Genomic DNA, 21,036 nt, shown 5'->3' on the forward strand with positions numbered 1-21,036 from the left:
AAATATCACTAATCTGTGTGTGTATTATTAACCAACAGTATAATCACCAGTATGTGTATGATCTTAGTATTAAGAATAATCACAAGGATATTCATGATAGTAAACTGTTAAAATTACTGCCACAGCATGAGCTATACCAATGACATAAATTGCAGCAGTTTTACACACAATGGGTAGGGAATTGCCCAAAGGCTGTGGATATCTTTTCGCAGGCCCCAAAGTCTCCCAATCGCCTTGATCACTGCCAAAACAAACTCCAAGCCGAGGTTGAGTTAGTGCGCATGTGTCAAATGGTGTCAAGCAGTGGTCAAGACTCAGCCAGGAGAAGAGCATCAGCAGAAAATGGTGCAGCATTGGACCTACACAGCCTCTGAGAAGACCATGGGTACCCCAAGACAGGGGCGGAGGGAAGAAGATTTAGGGTGACATCTACTGTAAGTAAGCCATTGCAATCTTTCTATCGCCAGTATTGTCTGCAGACATGCTCAGGTTTGTGCTTTAGGTATTGCACTGACTAAATAAACCTTTTTGCTTCACACTCTGCTGGTTTGCTGGACTTTGTGAGAATTTTCACCACAAGTAAAAAGAACTAAGAGTTTTAATCAGATAAGAAGACTATATTTTTACTACTTTCAAACTACAAATCTGACAGGATCTGCTATAGGCGACATAGGTGGTTGCTTAGATCGCCACCCAGAGGGGTGCGCCAAAAACTGCGCCCAGCAATAACTTATTATTATTATTATTGTTTGTAAGCTAAGTTGTTTATTTGTTTTGATTCTTTAGTGTGCACTTTGCAATTCTTCTTAGCTCTGTTCTTGTTTGTAATAAATAAAGGTGCAGTTCTTTACTGTAGAACTGTTCAGATGTCTCGAGTGGGTGAAGCACTGTGCGTCTGTTACTATGACGACAGAGTCACTGTATTTGCCTGCTAGTTGAGAGCAAAAATTAACTGAGACTCAGCGTGGTGAGTGTAATTCCAAGAGGCTTTTTTTTTGCAGTAATAGTGATGCAATGTAAACTAGGCGTTTACTTGGATAAGAATAGTCGATACTTTCTTTCTGTATTTTTGTGATATCTACTGATTACAAACTTCCATTTTACATGTTGACAATAGTTTGGAAAAGCTATCGGTAGCTTGCTAATGTTTACTTTGGATAGCGCTATCATAAACCAAACTAAGACAGCTGGCTAAAACATGACAAATTCTATTGGTTAACTGCTGACGTTATTCCACTATTTCGCTCTTAACCCCTTAATAATGTATTACCGACTGCCAACTCAGAACTATGAGCGCCACTGCAATCATCCCTCAACAGAGGACCCCGTTGTTTCCTGATATAAGCACCTCGAAAATCTCTGCGAAAGACCGGAAAACCAGGTACGCTGGGTTCAGCTGGTGTGGTAACTTGGCCTACGACAGATGGCGGTATAGGTCTACCCTTACACTGCAATTTGTTTTCAGGCCGCAAACTCAGGAAAAGCAAAGCCCGTCCGCAGACAGCAGTCAAACTACACGCGTGACAAAGGATGAAATATCACTGTGAGTGCTTTCTATTGTACTTTGGTATGTTTTGTTCTCGAAAAGTAAAGTTGAACTCATTGTTGCCTGTCGTGCATACACCATCACTCACGTGTTCAATGACACCTGCTTTGCACGTTCGCTCTAAATAATGTGGAATGCTGATGCGGTATGAACAGCCGAACGGTGTTAATGTTATTGAATATTATGTAATTGGCTAAGAGCGTGTGCAGTTATAGCTTGCACACATATACAATCAGCCTACTGTCTTTTTTAGACAAACTTGCTTTCACTAGTCTCAGATGAAAGCACACTGTGTAATGGTATGGGGATATGGAAGGCTCTTTCTGTCTCTAGCTCTCTCACTGACAGACAAACACACACACACACACACACACACAAACACGAGAACATAAACAACCTTCGCCACTTATTATATATAGCAATCATGGAACAAATGTATTTTTGTCCTAATATACTTTCAAGACTTTTTTGCTGTTAATTTGCCAGTAAAATGTAATGTTTTAGCCTATGCATGAAATGATTAATCCTACATTCATGCTGTTTTTGTTAAGCAAACAGTGTGTGTGTGTGTGTGTGTGTGTGTGTGTGTGTGTGTGTGTGTGTGTGTGTGTGTGTGTGTGTGTCATTTCATTTGAGCTCTCTCTGTATCGTGTGCAGCTACCGTAACTCCAGGCGGCAGAATGTGTGTGTGGCTATGCTGCGCAAGGGCTTCCACCGCTCCTTCGAGGAGCTCTTCTCCCTGCTGCAGCGCTTTGAGGAGGCGCGGCAGGCAGGGGGGCCAGACAACCCCCTCTGGTACCTTCCCTCCCTACAGGAGCAGCCGGAGAAGCTGCTCACCTTGCAGACACACCTGACTAGGGCCGAGACCGCATTCAGAGCTGGTGAAAACACACATACACAGATACATACATTCACACACGTAGTGAATTGGACACGACCACTCTTATTTTACAATATGAATGGACTGCATTCATATACCGCTTTTCTACTCAAAGAGCCTCAGACATCTACCCATTCATACACTGATGGCAGAGGCTATTATCTAAGTTGCCAACCTGCGTTTCAGGAGTGGTTAGGGGTTCGGTGTCTTGCTCAAGGACACTTCGAGAGGAGGAGTTCAGATTTAACTAGCAACCTTCCGATTACCAACTACCTCTACCACTGTTGCCCCTGTGGTCCTGTTTTAATGGAATAATATCTTACCTTTACTTCTGTTTTGGAAACCAAATACAAAATGTACTCTTGGCAGTGGTTGCCCTTAATGAGTATAGTTGTATGTTTCCAAAACTACAACAAGTTGCTGACTATATTAATCAAAAACTTTTAAGGCTTCAGCTCATGTTTTCATAGCCATTTTTATGTATAGCCCTCACTAACTCATGGCTATTATTAGGCTGAATTGTATTCAGCAAACGAATACACACAAACACAAGTAACTCTAAAATGTTTTCAGTGTTTACTTAGCATTTTCAGTCTGCTTGAATGTTATATCATGCCAAGTTACATTATGAAGTTCTGCCATGTTTCATAGCAATAGGACACTACTAAGTGCTATTCATTGTCTATGAGTTGTGATGAACTATATGTTGAATCTAAAGAAGGTGTGTGTGTGTGTGCGTGCGTGTGTGTATGCGCAGGAAACTTTGCAAAGGTATATGAGGAGCAGTTGGCTCTGGCGGGATATTTTACGGGTCCAGGGGAGGACTGGCTAAGCCTGTATTTCCACCAGGTGACGCTGCTCTCCGCCCAAAGGGTCAGACTTGACAGTGGGCGCAAGGAGGCCGAAGCCAACGCCAACCTGGCCAGGGTCTACTTAGAGCAAGGTAGCACGCTAACAAACAGCAGTCATATTTACACTGACACACCCCATGCATACTGTCACCAGAAAACTCAAACAGCTTACACACATTACAGCTTTAGCTGGGGTTCAGTAATGAGATTGGTGTTGCATTAGGGATGTGTGTTAATTCAGACAGATATGATAAGATTAAAGTTGTCCCACAGACCATTGTGGTGATGTTCGTGATGTGTAACAGATTGTTTAGCAAGCTAATTAGGTATTATTCATGAAAAAGTATGCCTTGAGGTAACTTACAGTAGCTGTGGATGAAGGTGATGCGTGACTGTGAGAGTGTGGGTGTGTATGTGTGTGTGTGTGTGTTTATCAGGGCAGCTGGACTTGGCGAAGGAGCACTTTGAGGTGTTCCACCGCCTGTCCAAGGAGCGCCCGTGGTGGGACGCGACTGGTCGGCCGCTGCAGCAGTGTGCCTGTGAGGGGTTGTGTGCCGTGTACACCCAACTGGCTCAGGGGGCGCTACAGAGCCAAGAGTATGAGCTCGCCATAGAGATTCTCAGCAAGGCCTTCAACATAGCCAAAGAAGGTAGGCAACCAAAACTCCCTTCATCCTGCACCTTGCCAGCTAAACCTTACAGGTGTACTGCCCCCATCTGCTCTGCCCTATGTATTGAATTCAAACCCTCAACAGAGCTTACAGGTCATCCAAGACAGGCGACACTGTATTATCCTTTGTCATCCTACTCCATGTGTTACCATGTAGTCAAAACTCTACCTCTTCTTTGTTCCTGAATACAATTCTGATATCATGAGCTGCCTACTCCGTAGGAGTTTAAACAATCAAGAGTATTTTCTCATAATGATGTCCATGTCTGCAGTAATTAATTTTACACAAGAATCAGATTGCTAATTGGAATTAGCAATAATCACACTACAAGCCTTTGTTTGTCTGTTTGTCTTATTTTCAGTGTTAATGTATTTGCTGGTTTGCATTCGTTGTGTTCTACAGCTGATAATGAGGAGATGCAAGGGAAGGTGGCTTATTGGGTGGGGCTGGCCTATCATAGTGTAGGAGACCCAAAGACTGCTAAACAAGTGAGAACCAACAAAACTCTCTCACACACACACACACACACACACACACACAAACACACATTCATAAAAAGACACACACACACATGTTTGTACACGTCTTCATAAAATGTATTTAGCTAACTATGCTGTTTGTTCTGTTTCTGTGTGTGTGTGTGTGTGTGTGTGTGTGTGTGTAGTACTTGACTATGTCTCTGAATATCAGTACGGTACTAGGTGACACTGAAGGTCAGGGAAAAGCGTACAAAGCTGTTGCTAAATCACTGGAGAGGTGAGCCACCAACCTAACCCGACCCCCCACCACCACCACTCTCACTGAAAACACAACTCTACTCTACTCTGGTCTCCCTTTGTTTCACTATAGTATACCCTCCCATTCCCTTGTTTTTCATATGTTTTGTCACCCATTGAGGACACACATGTCATTTAAACATTTAAACCTTCCTTTCATTGTGTGTGTGTGTGTGTGTGTGTGTGTGTGTGTGTGTGTGTGTGTGTGTGTTACAGTGATGGAAAACTGGAAGAAGCTGTGCAACATCTGGAAAAGTTTGCAGAGGTCTCCCGTAGCAAGAAGCAGCAAGAGAATCTTGAGGAGGCCTGTATGAGTATGGGACTAATTTACTCCAACAGGGTACGAATCACACTTGTGTGTGTGTGCGTGTGTTTCTGTTTATGTGTAGATTTATATAGTTTCTGCATATATTGTATGCATTTGTTTGTTTGTAAAATCCTACAATCTGTAATCTTTGTGTGTGTGTGTACATCTTTGTGTGTGTGTATGTGTACATCTGTGTGTCTCTAGGGAGAATATGAGCGTGGAGTGGAGTATCTACAGCAGGCCTACGAGCTAGCGAAGAGTGTGTGTAATGTCGGGTGGCTTCAGCAAGCTCAGGTGTGTGTGGGTGTGACTCGTGCCCAGCGCATGCTCCCCTCTTTCTCCGCACACACCAACAATGGTAACCCTGACGACATACAGCGCATCATAACTTGGAAAGACAGACGCCAGGATGCATTTGACTACTCAAGTGAGTTTATATTAGATCACCCGGGTCATGAGTTAGGTTGGCATGTAGCCTTCAAGACATTATTAGATTATGATCAAGAAGGTTGTTCATTAAAGGTATTTTTCTGTGTTTCCTAGCAGTGGGGAAGAAATAGGAGGAAGGAAGAGACAACAAGAGAAAATCAGAGAACAGAAGCGAGGCTTGGCTGCAAACAACTTATTAGGCAAACGATCAAATGTCGTTTGAATGAAGGCATGTTTAATACACAATAAAAACAGCAAAGTTGTAGTTGTACTTACGGTTTACCAAACACATTCCTAGTCTCATCTACCGTGTGGCATGCAGTGAAGTAAGTGTGGTCTTTGCTGCCCAAAAGGCTCTGTGATACAAACACTGTTCCATCACAACGCTAGTTTAAAATGATGAAAGTTTGCCTAATTTCCTCTAAATGAGACATTTTATAGTCCAAGAGCATTAGCTCAAAATTGAGTCAAACCCGGAACAAATTTATAACAAGCTGAATTTTTCAGGATATGTTCAGAATACCTTTAGGAATAACATACTAAAAGTCCCCGTGTATCCCCCTTGTGCTTTTTGAGATATTCAAGATGGCATCCAAAATTGCCGCTATTTGGAGATTTTTCCATATCTCAGGCTTAAAACATAATAAAATGCAATAAAAATGTTACAATGTATGTTTTCTCATACAAGGAATCCAAATTCACCATTGACACACTGCTAACATTAAAGTTAACCAAGATTACAAGGTCATTAATGTGACAATAACACAAAATTCACATAGTGTACCCAGGCCCCATTTAAGCCCATTTGTAACTTAGTCAAAAAGAAAAAGAGGGGCCTGTCTAATGCTAGGCTATTCATTATTTTGTCTAATCATACAATGTCTTTATTATATGTTAGTTTTTATTTGGCACCAATCACATTTGTCAATATTGAATAAGGCTCGCTTACATCTGTGCAGTCTCAAGGAGGCTCAGATAAAGTCGCTTCAAAATAATTTTCAGCCACTGACTTAGTATGTAGATTCATATTATTAGAGACTTGGACAAAGTGATTGTGCGACTTGGTGGGTTCCACCTGCTAATGTCATTTCTAGGCAGCATTGGGCATATCATGACAGGAAGCGGGCTGGAAGAGCTGTGGGAACGGCTGTATGCCAAAGGTTCAGTGATGCATATGCTCACAGGTCATGCCTTCTCTCGAGCAGTGCGTGCTCACATTCTGACCTTGTTGGCCCTCATCTCTGTACTGCTAGAGAAGTCAGACTGGGCAAATCAGACTGACAAGGAACATCTGGTCAATCTGTATCAAGATATACGTAGTTGACCAATATGAAGATGCAACTCAGGTCAACGAAGATGAAACTCTACGAGAGTTTCAACAGTTTCTCGCTCATCACCTGGAACAAGCTGCCACACAGAGCAGAACAGGAAAGTTATGGGTACAGTACATCAACCAGGTGTTCCTCATGCTCAACTTCATCAGAGCCGAAAGGACAGGCAACTGGAAGTTCCATCTTCACTGTGTGCAGGAAATGATCCCACATTTCCATGCAGCAGGTAATCTGCCATATGCCAAGTCTGCAAGACTGTACTTGCAGCAGATGAACTCCATCCAACAAGTCATGCCACCTGAGCGGGGTACTTTACCATCCGTCGAGCCAACGAGTTCTGGTCTGGCAACTTCTCTGACCAGACAATTGAGCAGTTCCTGATGAGGATGCTGAAAACTAGTGGAGGGATGACCCATGGTAGAGGAATAACAGACAGCACCTCGACCAAATGGGTGCATGCACTGCCTTACTGTGTCCCTGTGTGTGATGCTTTGGAGAAGTTCACCGGTGTGCATAGTGCTACCTCTGAACAACACAAAGATCTCCGATCATCCACTCAGGCTAAAGACAGCAAAGACTATGATGTCTTTAGGCAATGGCTGGAGATACATCCATCATTTGCAGGTTACCAGCCTGATCACCTAGTGTCTATAGCTACTGGTGTTAGGCTATAGCTGGCATATCAGTCAATTGTGACAATGCAGTCAAGATTGGTCTGGCTGCAGCCTCCAGGATAACAGGAAAAAAGTTCTCAGAAATCACACTGCATCGGACTGACAAAGTCAAGACTATAGGGGATAAAAACACCATCAATGTCAGGGGACAAAACATGGTAGTGAATCCCACTCTCTTTTTCAACAGGATCACCTGTGTCCTAAAGACAAGTTCTGACATGGAGCAGTTCATGTCATATGAGCTTGCTCCTCAACCTCCATCCCTGTTTCATAATGGTGTCATACGAAAGACAACCAAGAGGTTGTTCTAGGTACTCTTCTCAAGTCATTTGCCCCTGTACAACCTAACATTCCAAAGAACTGCCAGTTTGTTCTAGATGGAGGCCATCTGTTGCAGTCTGTGTGGTGTGGCCACAGCCATCTACTTATGTAGATGTGTGCCATTGCTACATTGCCTACATCCTGAAACACTATGGGGATGGTACTGTAACTGTGTTTGATGGCTACAGCATGATCTCTAACTGCGCAGGGCAAAGAAGTCCAGATTCAGTGACATCTTATTTGATCAGAACATGCCAACCACAACAACTCAGGCAGCATTTCTAGCAAATAGCCACAACAAGGAGCGTTTGATAAAGATGCTCAGTGACTTGCTGAGTCAAGCAGGTGTTCAGGTGAAGCAGGCACAAGCTGATGCAGATGCATTGATAGTCTCTACTGCTCTGTCATTGGCAGAGTCAATCAAACCAGTTGTTGTTGTTGGAACTGACACTGACCTGCTGGTAATGCTGGTGGCTCAAGCAACCGCAAACATGGACCTTAACATGTTATTCTGCAAGAACCCCACAACTGTGTACAGGGTTCATGACATTCAAGGGAGCATTGGTAACACCAGCAAATATCTGATGGTGTTGCATGCTATAACTGGATGTGACACTGTATCTGCTCTGTATCGCCAAGGGAAGCGTAAGGCATTCAATCTGGTGCATAAGAAGAAAGAGTATGATCTACTTGACACATTTATCAATGCTGCAAATACTCATCAGCAAGTACAACAAGCAGGTGAAAGCTTCCTCCTGAAGCTGTATGGAGCTTCCAGTTGTGAATCACTGGATCAGTTCCGATACATTGCTTACAATAAGGCAATCAGCAGAACTTCACTTTGCTCATCCTTCCAGTTGGCAACTCTGCCTCCAACAAGTGATGCAGCCAAGCAACATTCATTCAGAACATATCTCATTGTTCAGGAATGGATGGGAAGGCCATTGCAGCCAACAGATTGGGGATCAAAATGGAGGATATTTTGACTCCAGTTGAAACTGACCGCCCCATTGCTCCAGACACTCTGCTCAACATGATCTCTTGTGGCTGCAAAGCAGATGGCTGTGGGATGTCATGTGGCTGCAGGAAGATGGGGGTACACTGCTCTGCCTTGTGTACAAAGTGCAGTGGTCAAACATGCAACAATGCAGCACCAATGCCATCTTTACTAGATGATGAGGGAGAAACTGAAGAATCAACACCAATTTCTGATGATGAGGATGTTGATTGAAGTGATTTGTTATTATGAAATGTCTCCATTCAAGAAACTAATGATGAAATTGACTTACTTACCCTAAAAAAAACATATATTTTGACCTTTTAATTGCATTTGTATCAGGTTTTAAGCCTGAGATACGGAAAAATCTCCAAATGGCGGTCATTTTGGACGCCATCTTGAATATCTCAGAGAGCACAAGGGGGATTCACGGGGACTTTTAGTATGTCATTCCTAAAGGTATTCTGAACATATCCTGAAAATTTCAGCTTGTTATAAATTTGTTCCGGGTGAAACCCTATTACTACTGGACTATTATATGAGATCCCACAGTGCTTATTTGAAGGCAATGTTTTATTTTTAATAATTATACACACCCACATTAGTGGCAGGTTTCTACATGTGTGTCTGTCTGTCTGTCTCTCTCTCTCACACACACACACACACACACACACACACACACACACACACTTTGTGAGAATCAAACAATAAAACAGTTTCAATTGCAAACTCAAGAATGAAATCCATTTTGGGATTATTGAGATGGTTTTTGATGATGAAATTGGTTGTGTGGCAACAATAACTGCATTCAATGTAATAGCTGCGTTTATTCTGATATCTGCTGACATTCGAACATCAACCTCCCACACTTCTGTGGACACCGAAACTTTCAGAAAGCAAAAAATTGTGTGCATATTCTACAGTCATTACGGTTGTGATGGCGACACGCGTATGTGTCCGGAAGTGGGGGAGCAATTTGGGGCTCCTCCAGTTGAGAAGAGAGAAAGGTCTGTCCCGGCCGCTACTGGGAGGCATACCTACTGGCGGACAGCTGAGGGGTGCCTCTTGCTATGGGTTTGCTTGCGCGGATACGCAAGGAATGGTTTATAATCGGGATAGTTGTGGCAATCGCCTGCGCTAGATTAGAGCCATCTGTCGGGGTGAAAGGAGGTAAGTCTGACTGTCGATGGAATGTGTATGGGTGAAAGAAGGCTAGAGGTATGTTCTGATAACTAAACTTTGAATGAGACCTCATCAGTTTGTCATTGAAGTTACTACAGCATCTACAGACGCTTAAGACATCAGTGCCTCTCAGCCAACCGCAGTGTAACGTTAAACTACAACTACTGTCAGTGTTCATTTGTTCACAAGGAATTATCCATGAACAGGTTAGGCTACATGAATTAGAGGCTGAATGGTGTTTCCCTTCGATGACTCTCATATGGTCACGCGCATCTGTAGTGACACGTAGCACCCGGACCTGCGCGCGGATATTGCCCCCCCACCACGTAACACCTGGTGTGCGAGGAGTGCTGCTGGCCTTTGGGCATCTCTCTCCCTCTCTCACTAGCTCATTCTACCTCTCCTTTGCCAATTTCGTATGTTCCTGTCTGTGTGCTGATGCAAACTAGTGTGGTGTGTCTAGTACTATTCTTTTAACCTGCCTTCATCTCTCATTCAGGTCCTCTTCGGCCAGAGATCACTGTATCTTACATTGCTGTCTCTGCCATCTTCCTGAACAGTGGTCTCTCACTGAAGACAGAGGTATGGTGTCTTACTTAGTCTTAGTTAGTAAAGTCAGTGTGCTTGAAACACCCACGCCTAATTACCTTCTCTCTCTCTTGCTTTGTCTCTCTCCCCCTGTATCTTTGCTGTAGGAGTTGGCCACGGCGCTGCTACACGTGCGGTTGCACTTGTTTGTCCAGTGCTTCACCCTAATCTTCTTCCCATTATGTATCTGGGTACTAGTCCATGTCCTGGACCTCACGTCAATGGACCCGTGGCTGCTGAGAGGGTGCGGGAATACACACACACACACACACACACACACACACACACACACACACACACACACACACCTATCTACTCATACTCTATAGAGGCGCACACTGACAAACATGACTTAAAATTAAATCAAGGTTAACAGCCCTTCAATGGAGTGCAAACATTTTCATTTTTTGTTAATTGTTTTTCTCCATTACGAATCACATTGAGTTTTGTTTTGCAGCAGAAATGGTCCAGCCAGCTATCTTTTGCAGCGGGCTCTTATCATTTGCCTTCAATTATAGTGCAGGTTCCTTGGTGATAATGGAGGCTTATGGTGACCTAAAGAGATAGCAAGGGAGACACTACATAGAAGAGACAGGGCTACTGGCTGTCTGTTATCAGCCACTAGGGCATTTATAGGTGCAATACACCTTGGGGGGGGGGGGGGGGGGGGGGCACACACACATACACACATACACACAGTAGTTCATTCACAGAAGTATGTATACATATATTTTCCAACACTTTCTGTATGCCAGAAAGCACATGCATGTGGTAAACCCACTTGTTCATGATCTTGTGTGTGAAAGGGAGTGTGTGCATGTTTGTTTGGAATGGGCTTTTAATGACCCTGGCTTTGTGTGATTGTGTCCCCAAGGCTGCAGACAGTTGGTTGCATGCCCCCACCAGTATCTTCTGCTGTCATTCTCACCAAAGCTGTAGGAGGAAATGAGGTAAGAATGGGTCAGTTCTTGTATGTTTGTGATTTTGTGTGTGTGTGTGTGTGTGTTGATGTGCCTGTGATACTGTGATAGTGTTTGTTTTTGTTGACCCTGGCGTTTGTTTTCTGCTCGCAGGCTGCTGCTATCTTCAACTCTGCATTTGGCAGTTTCTTGGTGAGTCTGTAACATAATGACTGAGGATCAGTATTCGGCAGGGTGGACAGTGATCCTACATGTCCCAGAATGCATTGGCAGTGGGTTTGAATGAGTCTTTATTTGAAGAAAGAAAAGCCAACGTCATTGTATTTGCATACAACCAAATTTGGCAGGGTATGGCAATGATATGAAGTAGCATGGATCTATATTTGATAGAACAAATTAGAAATATTCAATGCTGTATTTCTATGTAGCAGGATGCAACATAATCCATTGCCGGGTAGGTTTGTATGTAGGAGGATAAGACCGTATTGTAAACTAAAGTGTGTGGATTTAGCGGATCATTATTTGGCAGGGTGTGATGGGAACTGACCCTTGACCTCTGTGCTTGGCAGGGCATCGTAGTGACACCTCTGCTGCTGCTCCTGTTTGTAAGTGGATTCCGCATGTCACGAGAATTGATGTGTTTCTGTGTGTGTGTGTGTTTTTGTATGTCTGTCTGCATGTTTATTCTATTTCCTAGGTCTGCTTGTGTAGAAAGAATTTGTGAAACATGTCACAGGATGTTATGCATATATTTGTACACCCTTCACATTCATACATATAGCCATTTTACACAGTCATCTGGCAACTCTTATCCCAAGGAACTAACAGTATACATTACATGTTTGGTCAGTTAACTTAAAGGAAATAGTGCTCTTTACAATACAAATGCAGTGTTTCAGTGTTGCAGTGCCATGCGTTATCAAAAGCCAGACGAGCAATTATGTTTTTGTGTGTTTGTGGTTTTGTTTTGTCAAAGGACTGTGAAAGGAGCGTCTGTATCTCAGAACTCCATGAATGCCTTGTGTTACGAATGTGTTACGAATGTGTTTATGCTCTTTTTCCTGTAGCTGGGCTCATCCTCAGCAGTGCCGTTTTCCTCCATCTTCTCTCAGCTCTTCATGACGGTCGTCGTTCCTCTGCTCATTGGGCAGGTGTGTGTGTGTGTGTGTGTGTGTGTGTGTGTGTGTGTGGCCCGTGTTTGATCTAGACAGTATGGCCATTAGACAGGCCTTCAGGAGTAGTTTTCTTTAATGGATACTTAAAGGCACCCAGTGCAACTTTCGAGGCTTCAAAATAAACATTCAATTTCTAGTCTTTTTTACACGTAGTAAGTTTCAATAACTCCATACCATTACATATCGACATTCAAGGAGCAAAGATGAGGCGTCGTTGTGTGGTGAGAACTGATAGAAAATCGATAACAGCAACAATCGCCGCCATTTTCTTTATTTTTTGTGACCTACAATAAATAAAGCAGGATTCCAGTCAATGGAAAAATGGCCTCTCACCACCGGCGATTGTTGTTGTTTACGATTTTCTATCAGTTCTCACCACATAATGACGTCTCATCTTTGCTCCTTGAATGTCGATATGTAATGGTATGGAGTTATTGAAACTTACTACGTGTAAAAAAGACTAGAAATTGAATGTTTATTTTTCATTGAATGTTTATATAAAGTTGCACTGGGTGCCTTTAAGTGAGAAACAAATTTAAATTAAGTCTAAAAATGCTACCACTACCAATTTGTACAAGAGGATGCGTATCATTGACTTAGTGTGCTGTAGATGAGTACTGTGACATTGACTGAAGACCTAGCTAGATTGTGCCACATTTCTGCTCAATGTTATCATTACTGCCTGTGTGTGCGTAAGAGAGAGACAGGTAAAACCAGTTGGATGGTGTTTCTCTTCAGGGTGAGCAGTATGTTATATTATGTGTTTTTGGGCATGTGTGTGTGTATTTTTTATGTGATTGCATGTGTGTAATTGTGTGTGTGTGTGTGTGCTTGCGTGCGTGTATATATATTTCTGTGGGTGTGTGTAGGTGCTGCGGCGCTGGCTTAAGGAGTGGCTGGAGCGGGCCAGGCCTCCGTTCGGGACCGTGAGCAGTGCGGTGCTGCTGCTCATCATCTACAGCACCTTCTGTGAGAGCTTCAGTCGGCCCAACACACAGATAAACCACATCAGCCTGCTGCTACTCTGCTTCATCGGTACCTTTACACCTGTGTGTGTGTGTGTGTGTGTGTGTGTGTGTGTGTGTGTGTGTGTGTGTGTGTGTGTGTGTGTGTGTGTGTGTGTGTGTGTGTGTGTGCGTGTGTGGGTGCATGCAAGTGAGTGTCTGTGTTTTTGTTTGTAGACTGTTGTGTGTGTGTGTGTGTGTGTGTCTGAGTGGCTGCATACAAGTCAGTATCTGTGCTTCTGTTTGTAAACTGTTGCGTGTGTGTTTGTGTGTGGGAGGGGTTGTTTGTGTGTGTGTGTGCGTGAGAGAGAGACAGAAACCACAGGGTGACACATTGGTGTTGAAAGCAACATCTCTTCACAAGTTTCCAGACAGGGAATCCTTCAGAAGTTCAGAGCTCTTCTGCTAACCTAAAGTATCACATTCAAACTCACAACCCAAGAAATTCACTCACAGCCTCCTGCAGGAACTGGGGTTGGTGGGTGAGAGAGACATTTAAAATAGCATAATAGCATAATTAGCATCACAACATGATTAAGTTTCAGGTGTATGTATGGAGCTCTAAAGTCATCTGAAAGCTTCTGATGACCCTGAAAGGCAGCCTGACATCTACAGTGTCCGGGAGAGCAGAGGTCATGTGAATGTCAAAGGTCACACATCAGGAGATGCGTTCACACGCACACTAGTCTGAGAACGTTATGGCACACCATGGGATGTGGTGGTTATTGTTTAGTTCTTCTAACTGTGTGTGTGTTTGTTTGTGTGTGTGTGTCTGTCTGTCTGTCTGTCTGTCTGTCTGTCTGTCTGTCTGTCTGTCTGTCTGTCTGTCTAACTAATCTGTCTATCTGTGTGTTGTTTTCTCTTGTCGTCCCTCTGCTAGTCTTCTCGGTGCAGCTGAGTTTCATGCTCCTGACGTTTTTCCTCTCCTCCAGGTCAGCCCTCCTGCCTGTTCTATTCCACACCTCCACTGCAGCCCTATCCAGCAATAATTAGATTTTGATTCTCTCACCGATCCCCAAATGAGGTTTATTGGGAGGCATCTGCCCTCCCCCACCTGGCGCACTGTTAGCCTCAGATAGAGAGAGTGTGTTAGCGCACTGTTAATCTCAGATAGAGAGAGTGTGTTAGCGCACTGTTAATCTCAGATAGAGAGAGTGTGTTAGCGCACTGCTAATCTCAGATAGAGAGAGTGTGTTAGCGCACTGCTAATCTCAGATAGAGAGAGTGTGTTAGCGCACTGTAAGCTTCAGATAGAGAGAGTGTGTATGTGGAGAATTGCGCTGTGCCTCTGAGAGAATTTGTGTGATGTTGTGGTGTGTGTCTTCTACAGGCCAGCCTCCGGTTTTACTCCTGCTGATACTGTGGCCATTATCTTTTGTGCTACTCATAAATCCCTCACACTGGGTAAGACGTGTGTGTGTGTGTGTGTGTGTGTGTCTGTGTGTGTGTGTGTGTCTGTGAGTTTGTGTGTGTGGGGGGGGGGGGGGGATTTCCTGCATGGTGTTTGTGTGTGGACTCCATGGATTATGTGTGTATGATGGCACTACAAAACAGTATGTGTTCATGGTGCGGATTTGTGGCAGTGTAATGCGTATGCTGTAAGGTGTGCTGCTAATATTTGCATGTAGTCTGTGTGTGTGAGCGTGCGTGTACCGTGCAGTATGTAACATGTGTGTGTGTGTGTGTGTGTGTGTGTGTGTGTGTTTGTGTGTGTGTGTGTGTGTGTGTGTGTGTGTGTGTGTGTGTGTGTGTGGACATTGTCAGGTATCCCCATGTTGAAGATAGTGTTTGCGGGAGATGAGCACCTGTCTCTGGTGTCAGTGCCGCTGCTGGTCTACCACCCAGCTCAGATCTTGTTGGGCAGCGTGCTGGTGCCCACCATCAGAGCCTGGATGAACAGCCGGCAGAAAGTGAGACACACACATACACACACACACACACACACACACACATTCATAAACACACATTCATAAACAGTCACGTACCTGAAAACACCCCCAGAGACATATACAGTATACAGAAGCTCACGTAAACACACACACATGAACCCACATAAACATACAATTGCACACACATACACGAACACACACACACTGACGCACACACACACAAACACACACTGACGCACAAACACACACACGCACACACACACACACACACACTAAATAGAGTGGCACTTACCCTAATACTCACAGCCGCAGCCGATAAGGTTGGCATGTCATTGGATCATTAAATCAACATTTCCATAAATGCATGCTGTCTGAGCTAGAACAAAGATTAATCTGTAATTAAAATGAATGAGACGTTATCAATATGAATTTTACCAATTTGACTGTTAAATACAGCAAAACCCTAAGATGTGTTTAAAACATTGCAGACCAGTAGCAGATATGGTGGCCAAGTTGTCTAAACATCATAAACTTTAAATTAAGTTATGGGCACTGTTATGTGGTAGTTAGAGAGTAGTGATTAGTGACGCCCATACAGTTGCTATTTAATGTTATATTTTTTAGTGGATGTTGGCTATGTTGGTTTCCAAATGACTATTCAAACTCTTTTGAACATTATATTCAATACTATCCAAAATAAGGACCCTCAGTTGTCCTGCTTAAAGAGGCAAGGGTGCATCTTGGCATTGGAAGACGTCATATCTCATGTTCTCTCTCTCACACCCATCTGTCCTTCTCTCTCTCTCTCTCGCTCTCTCTCAGTCTGCTATCTTAATTCAGTAGGATTGAGTTACAGCTGACGCTTGCTGTGAGTGAGTAAAAACAACCGCAGTCTGAATGGTGGTGATCAGTCAATCTCCAAATAACAAATGAGAGCATAGCCAATATACCTAATTCTTTATTAATTATTCTAGAACAAGTCTAATTAAGCCAATGAAATTTGAATCGGTGAGAAATGTCATCTTAAGAATGGAAATTAAAATCAACTTAATTTATATCCCTTTGACCATAAATTACTAGGGCAAATCCAGTCAATTAATTTTGTTTCATTATGGGGCAAAACCAACAAAGCAGTCAGCCATAGCTGATGCAATCACAATACTACACACTTTCAATCAATCAATAAATTAGGTCCACAAATCCACATTTTAGTTGTTGGTATATATTGTATCCACAGTTACGGAAGACATGGTGAGCTGATTTACTTATTTAAATTGCGCATCACTGGCCACTTAATGCCACTGATTCGTCTTAAATGTTTGTATTTGTGTCTTAAATGTTTGTATTTGTGTCTGTGTGTCTAATTTAGCTTTTTCCTCATCAGGCTTTGAAGCTCACAAGCCTGCAGCCCATCTGATATTATCTGTGATCCCAAAGGGAAGTGCCTTATTGTCATGGCGATACTCTGCTGAATGACAAAACTCTGATGATTCCGTGATTTTTTTTTTTTTTTTTTTTTTTTACATGCCAGAATGTAGTTTATTTTTTTACTTGTGATGAGCCATTCCTTACACTACTGGTGTACCAACATACACGCAAACATTATCAGACTGTAATGTCTCGCACTTAGAAAAACATTTTCTATCGCTGTCAAACTTGCCCACATAAGACTCTGTGTGGCAATGTGTTACTGAAACCTCAATCTATCTTATTTGTCCATCACACACTCATACACACTTACACTTACAATGATGTGAAGTATGACATTTTTACTGCCCTGTTTTTGGAGTAAAATTTGTTACAAACCCAAAAATGTTGTCTGTGCAATTTATGGGTTTTATTTTTTGAAGGGGAGGGGGTGAGACTGTGCCAGTTATGTTGGTGAAAATTGAATCTAATTTGATGAAACACTTCCACTCTCTGGTTTATGTGAATGACAGAATAGTCCAGGCAAAATAGAGTTTTACGACAGACTAATTGTAAAATATTCTTTTTCAGCATAGATCATTTCTATGAGGTGTCCAGAACAACATACTAAAAGTCCTAAGAAGTCCTAGATGAGGAAATATGTTTAAATCTCATCAATCTGAGATGTGTGCTAATAATGCATGGTAAAAATACACCTCAACATTTTTTTCCCCTTTACTCCTATCAAAATGAAACTTTACACAATAAAAATACCCATGAAAAGTATTTGTATTACAAGTTTCTTTTCAAATCAATTTTAATATGCAAATGAGCTCCACCCTAATTAAATATGTCCATAGGCAGAAAAATTCATTCATATGTATTAGTAGTGTTTATTTACACGTTTACTAGGTTAAGTTGTATTGTGGTAGAGTAAAGGAAAAAATTAAGCCTATTTGGGTGTATTTTGGGCATGCATATTCGTTTAGTGTTTAGCTCATTTGCATATTTAAATTCATTTTCAAAGGAACGTGTGATGCAAACAATTTTACTTTTCATGGGTACTTTCATTGTGTAAAGTTTTATTTTGATAGGAGTAAAGGAAAAAAATGCCATGCATTATTAGCACAAATCTCAGATTGATGAGAATTAAACATAAACTAAGATGTCTTGGGACTTTTAGTATGTTGTTAGGACACCTCATAGAAATGATCTTTGATGAAAAAAAATCTTTTACAATTCTATTTTTGGCTCCAATATGGGCTATTTTGCCTGGCCTAGAAGCTAGGTAATCAGCTCCTCTTCGTTTAGGATGAAGGCAGAGAGAATTTAGGCAAGATTTTCTTTTGTTGTTTGGTATTCACTGAGCATGTAAATGGTACTTCTGTATGTTCACCACTGAACTTGGGAATGATTCGTCGGGTTTGCTGCTCCCCAGTGCAAAACACGGACAGAAATCGGAAAATCCAGACGCTTTGATGACGCACTTAACATGCGCCAAAACCGGGAAACTGAAATTTGAACTGTAACAGTTAGCTGGTTTAAGAAATAACCAGCAAGAAACCTCCACGGAATGTTGCCTTTTTGGAGTTAATGTTGGAAACTATAAACACCGAGGTAAGTGAGCTAGAACCTTTAAAATCTTTAATTGGTTTATTTCACTACTTCAGCCCTTGAAAACCTTCGCGTAGTTAGCTAGTCATGAACTCCCCTACGATACCATTCCCCTGTTGATGTTTTGTGGAAGGTTGTGCTAGACAACGTTAACTGTGCCAACAGCTGTTACTATCTAACGACCTTTTGTATTTCCTAAAACATAATATTTTAATATTATATTCAAGATTCCTGTTGCCGTGGTTGCCCCATCGATGAGTAACAAGCCAACGCATACATAACTAACGTAGCCACAAGCTACTCGGATAACGTTAACATTCTCAAGCGGATTCTAACATTTACGTTTTCTCATTTAAATCTTACTGGTTTGTATTGAATCGTCTGGCTATGTTGAAAACTCAATATCTCTTTAGTTATGGCCACTGCTACTAAGACTCCTGCGGGCGCAGATCCGAAACAGCTGGAGCGCACTGGGTCAGTGCGAGAGATTGGATCGCAGGCCGTTTGGTCCCTGTCGTCATGTAAACCCGGTGAGTGTACTTTGTGGTCCCTAAACTGTGAGGATGATACAATGGTCTTCATCGTTCTCGTTGGCTTACCCACTGTGTCAGTCAGTTGTCGTTCTGGTTGTCAGTTGGTTACTAAAGGTTATTGTGTCGTGTGTGTGTGTGTGTGTGTGTGTGTGTGTGTGTGTGTGTGTGTGTGTGTGTGTGTGTGTAGGGTTTGGGGTGGATCAACTCCGAGATGATAATCTTGAGACATACTGGCAGTCAGACGGATCCCAGCCCCATCTAGTCAATATTCAGTTCAGGTAAATGTACACATGTAAACCCTATGATATGTGTTTGTGTGTTCATGCATATATGTTCATGCATATATTATGTGTGCATGTGTGTGAAACATGTCTGAAATGTAATATTTTCTTATATGTTTGTACATGCAGGAGGAAGACCACGGTGAAGATGTTATGCATCTATGCTGATTATAAGTCAGACGAGAGTTACACGCCCAGCAAGATCTCTGTCCGTGTGGGCAACAACTTCCACAATTTACAGGAGATCAGGGTAACCTTGTAGGCTAACACATACTTAGATATCGCACATACACATGCATGGACACAAAAACCTTCTGATGAAGGTTTAATTGTATGTATGATCTAGATCTATAGATCTAGAAACCTAATAAATGTATTTATTTTTTCTATATGTTAACATTAAGTTGATCTTTATGGTGGTATTCTAATCTCATGTATACAGGGATGCAAATGAGTGTGGTTCATGCTCTACTCATTGGAAATTCTTGAAACGCAGTTTAATGTTTCTGTGTTGATCTTATGACTGATTAAATGTGACATGCCCAACTAATAGTGTGCGGCTGTGTGTGCCACTGTAATGAGTGTGTGTGTCTGTGTGTGTGTCTATGTGGTGTGTGTGTGTGCGTGTGCGTGTGTGAGAGCAGCAGCTTGAGATGGTGGAGCCCAGCGGGTGGATTCACATCCCCTTGTGTGACGTCATGAAGGGGCCGATCCGGACGTTCATGATCCAGATCGCGGTTCTGGCCAACCACCAGAACGGGCGCGACACACACATGCGTCAGATCAAGGTCTACACGCCCGTGGACGACAGCTCCGTCGGCAAGTTCCCACGATGCACCACGGTGGATTTCATGATGTACCGGACTATCAGATAACCTGAGCACTCACAGCAACAGGAGTAGAACTGTGGCTCTCCTTGTGTGTGTGTGTGTGTGTGTGTGTGTGTGTGTGTGTGTGTGTGTGTGTGTGTGTGTGTGAGCATATTAATGAATAAACACATGCCATACATTGCATATGTACATATGTATCTTTGATGTGTAATAAAAATACATATTTACCTGTACATAACTTTATGTTTATTATATATGAAAACATTTCCACATAATATTCCACATTTCAATTAACCATAATGGTGAAATGTTTAATGTTTGGTTGTTACTGGCATATAGAGTACAGGCACACAGTACACATAAGTGGTGCAGTCATAAGCATGTTGGTGGACAAGAAAAGGTAAAGATGACAGATGACACCGTCTGAGACAGCAACCTGCCCTGTTTGGAGAAACGACAGGTGTCACTAGAGCAGCTCCTCTCAGCAGACTAGAACTGACGTGAGGATGAAGTCTTGCTCCTCTGAAGAGGACAGAGGATGCTTTTGACAGACAAGGCAGAAACCATGTCACCCAAACAAGGTGAGCTCCACCCATTATACATTCTATTAAGTTGAGCTCCACCCAATCTACGTACTATTAAGTTGAGCTCCACCCAATATACATACTATTAAGTTGTGCTCCACCCAATATACATACTAATAAACTGAGCTCCACCCAATCTACATACTATTAAGATGAGCTCCACCCAATATTCATACTATTAAGTTGTGCTCCACCCAATATACATACTAATAAACTGAGCTCCACCCAATCTACATACTATTAAGT

At 42.5% G+C, this 21,036-nt stretch overlaps 3 protein-coding genes across 3 annotated transcripts; all 3 read left to right on the top strand.

Annotated features, from left to right (window-relative positions):
- Positions 1-1,289: 1,289 nt before the first annotated feature.
- ttc29 (tetratricopeptide repeat domain 29) lies at positions 1,290-9,017 on the top strand (the record flags this gene model as incomplete). Its single annotated transcript, XM_080839815.1, has 13 exons — positions 1,290-1,381; positions 1,466-1,543; positions 2,204-2,427; positions 3,184-3,369; positions 3,715-3,927; positions 4,351-4,436; positions 4,613-4,704; positions 4,941-5,064; positions 5,236-5,458; positions 6,555-6,762; positions 7,653-7,766; positions 7,995-8,527; positions 8,713-9,017. 13 exons carry the CDS (start codon positions 1,290-1,292, stop codon positions 9,015-9,017), a joined length of 2,478 nt encoding a protein of 825 aa, XP_080695941.1.
- Positions 9,018-9,853: 836 nt separating this feature from the next.
- slc10a7 (solute carrier family 10 member 7) lies at positions 9,854-17,159 on the top strand (the record flags this gene model as incomplete). Its single annotated transcript, XM_080838491.1, has 12 exons — positions 9,854-9,953; positions 10,465-10,547; positions 10,661-10,797; positions 11,428-11,503; positions 11,627-11,665; positions 12,043-12,078; positions 12,541-12,624; positions 13,518-13,683; positions 14,533-14,584; positions 14,983-15,056; positions 15,417-15,562; positions 16,926-17,159. 12 exons carry the CDS (start codon positions 9,854-9,856, stop codon positions 16,956-16,958), a joined length of 1,026 nt encoding a protein of 341 aa, XP_080694617.1. The 3' UTR covers positions 16,959-17,159.
- A 1,289-nt stretch (positions 17,160-18,448) lies between these two features.
- Positions 18,449-20,414, top strand: anapc10 (anaphase promoting complex subunit 10). Its single transcript, XM_080838761.1, has 5 exons — positions 18,449-18,565; positions 18,976-19,092; positions 19,283-19,373; positions 19,506-19,626; positions 20,021-20,414. The coding sequence occupies exons 2-5, from the start codon at positions 18,978-18,980 to the stop codon at positions 20,249-20,251; spliced, it is 558 nt and encodes a 185-aa protein (XP_080694887.1). The 5' UTR covers positions 18,449-18,565; positions 18,976-18,977; the 3' UTR covers positions 20,252-20,414.
- Positions 20,415-21,036: the final 622 nt, after the last annotated feature.

Source organism: Sprattus sprattus, assembly GCF_963457725.1.
Source record: "Sprattus sprattus genome assembly, chromosome: 5".
Taxonomy (NCBI): Eukaryota; Metazoa; Chordata; class Actinopteri; order Clupeiformes; family Clupeidae; genus Sprattus; species Sprattus sprattus.

Bases quoted from the DNA above. Each gene is read 5' to 3' on its own strand.
- anapc10 (XM_080838761.1), top strand. From the start codon at position 18,978: ATGGCCACTGCTACTAAGACTCCTGCGGGCGCAGATCCGAAACAGCTG. The intron at 19,374-19,505 runs GTAAATGTACAC...TTGTACATGCAG, and splicing joins CTAGTCAATATTCAGTTCAG to GAGGAAGACCACGGTGAAGA. The intron at 19,627-20,020 runs GTAACCTTGTAG...GTGTGAGAGCAG, and splicing joins ACAATTTACAGGAGATCAGG to CAGCTTGAGATGGTGGAGCC.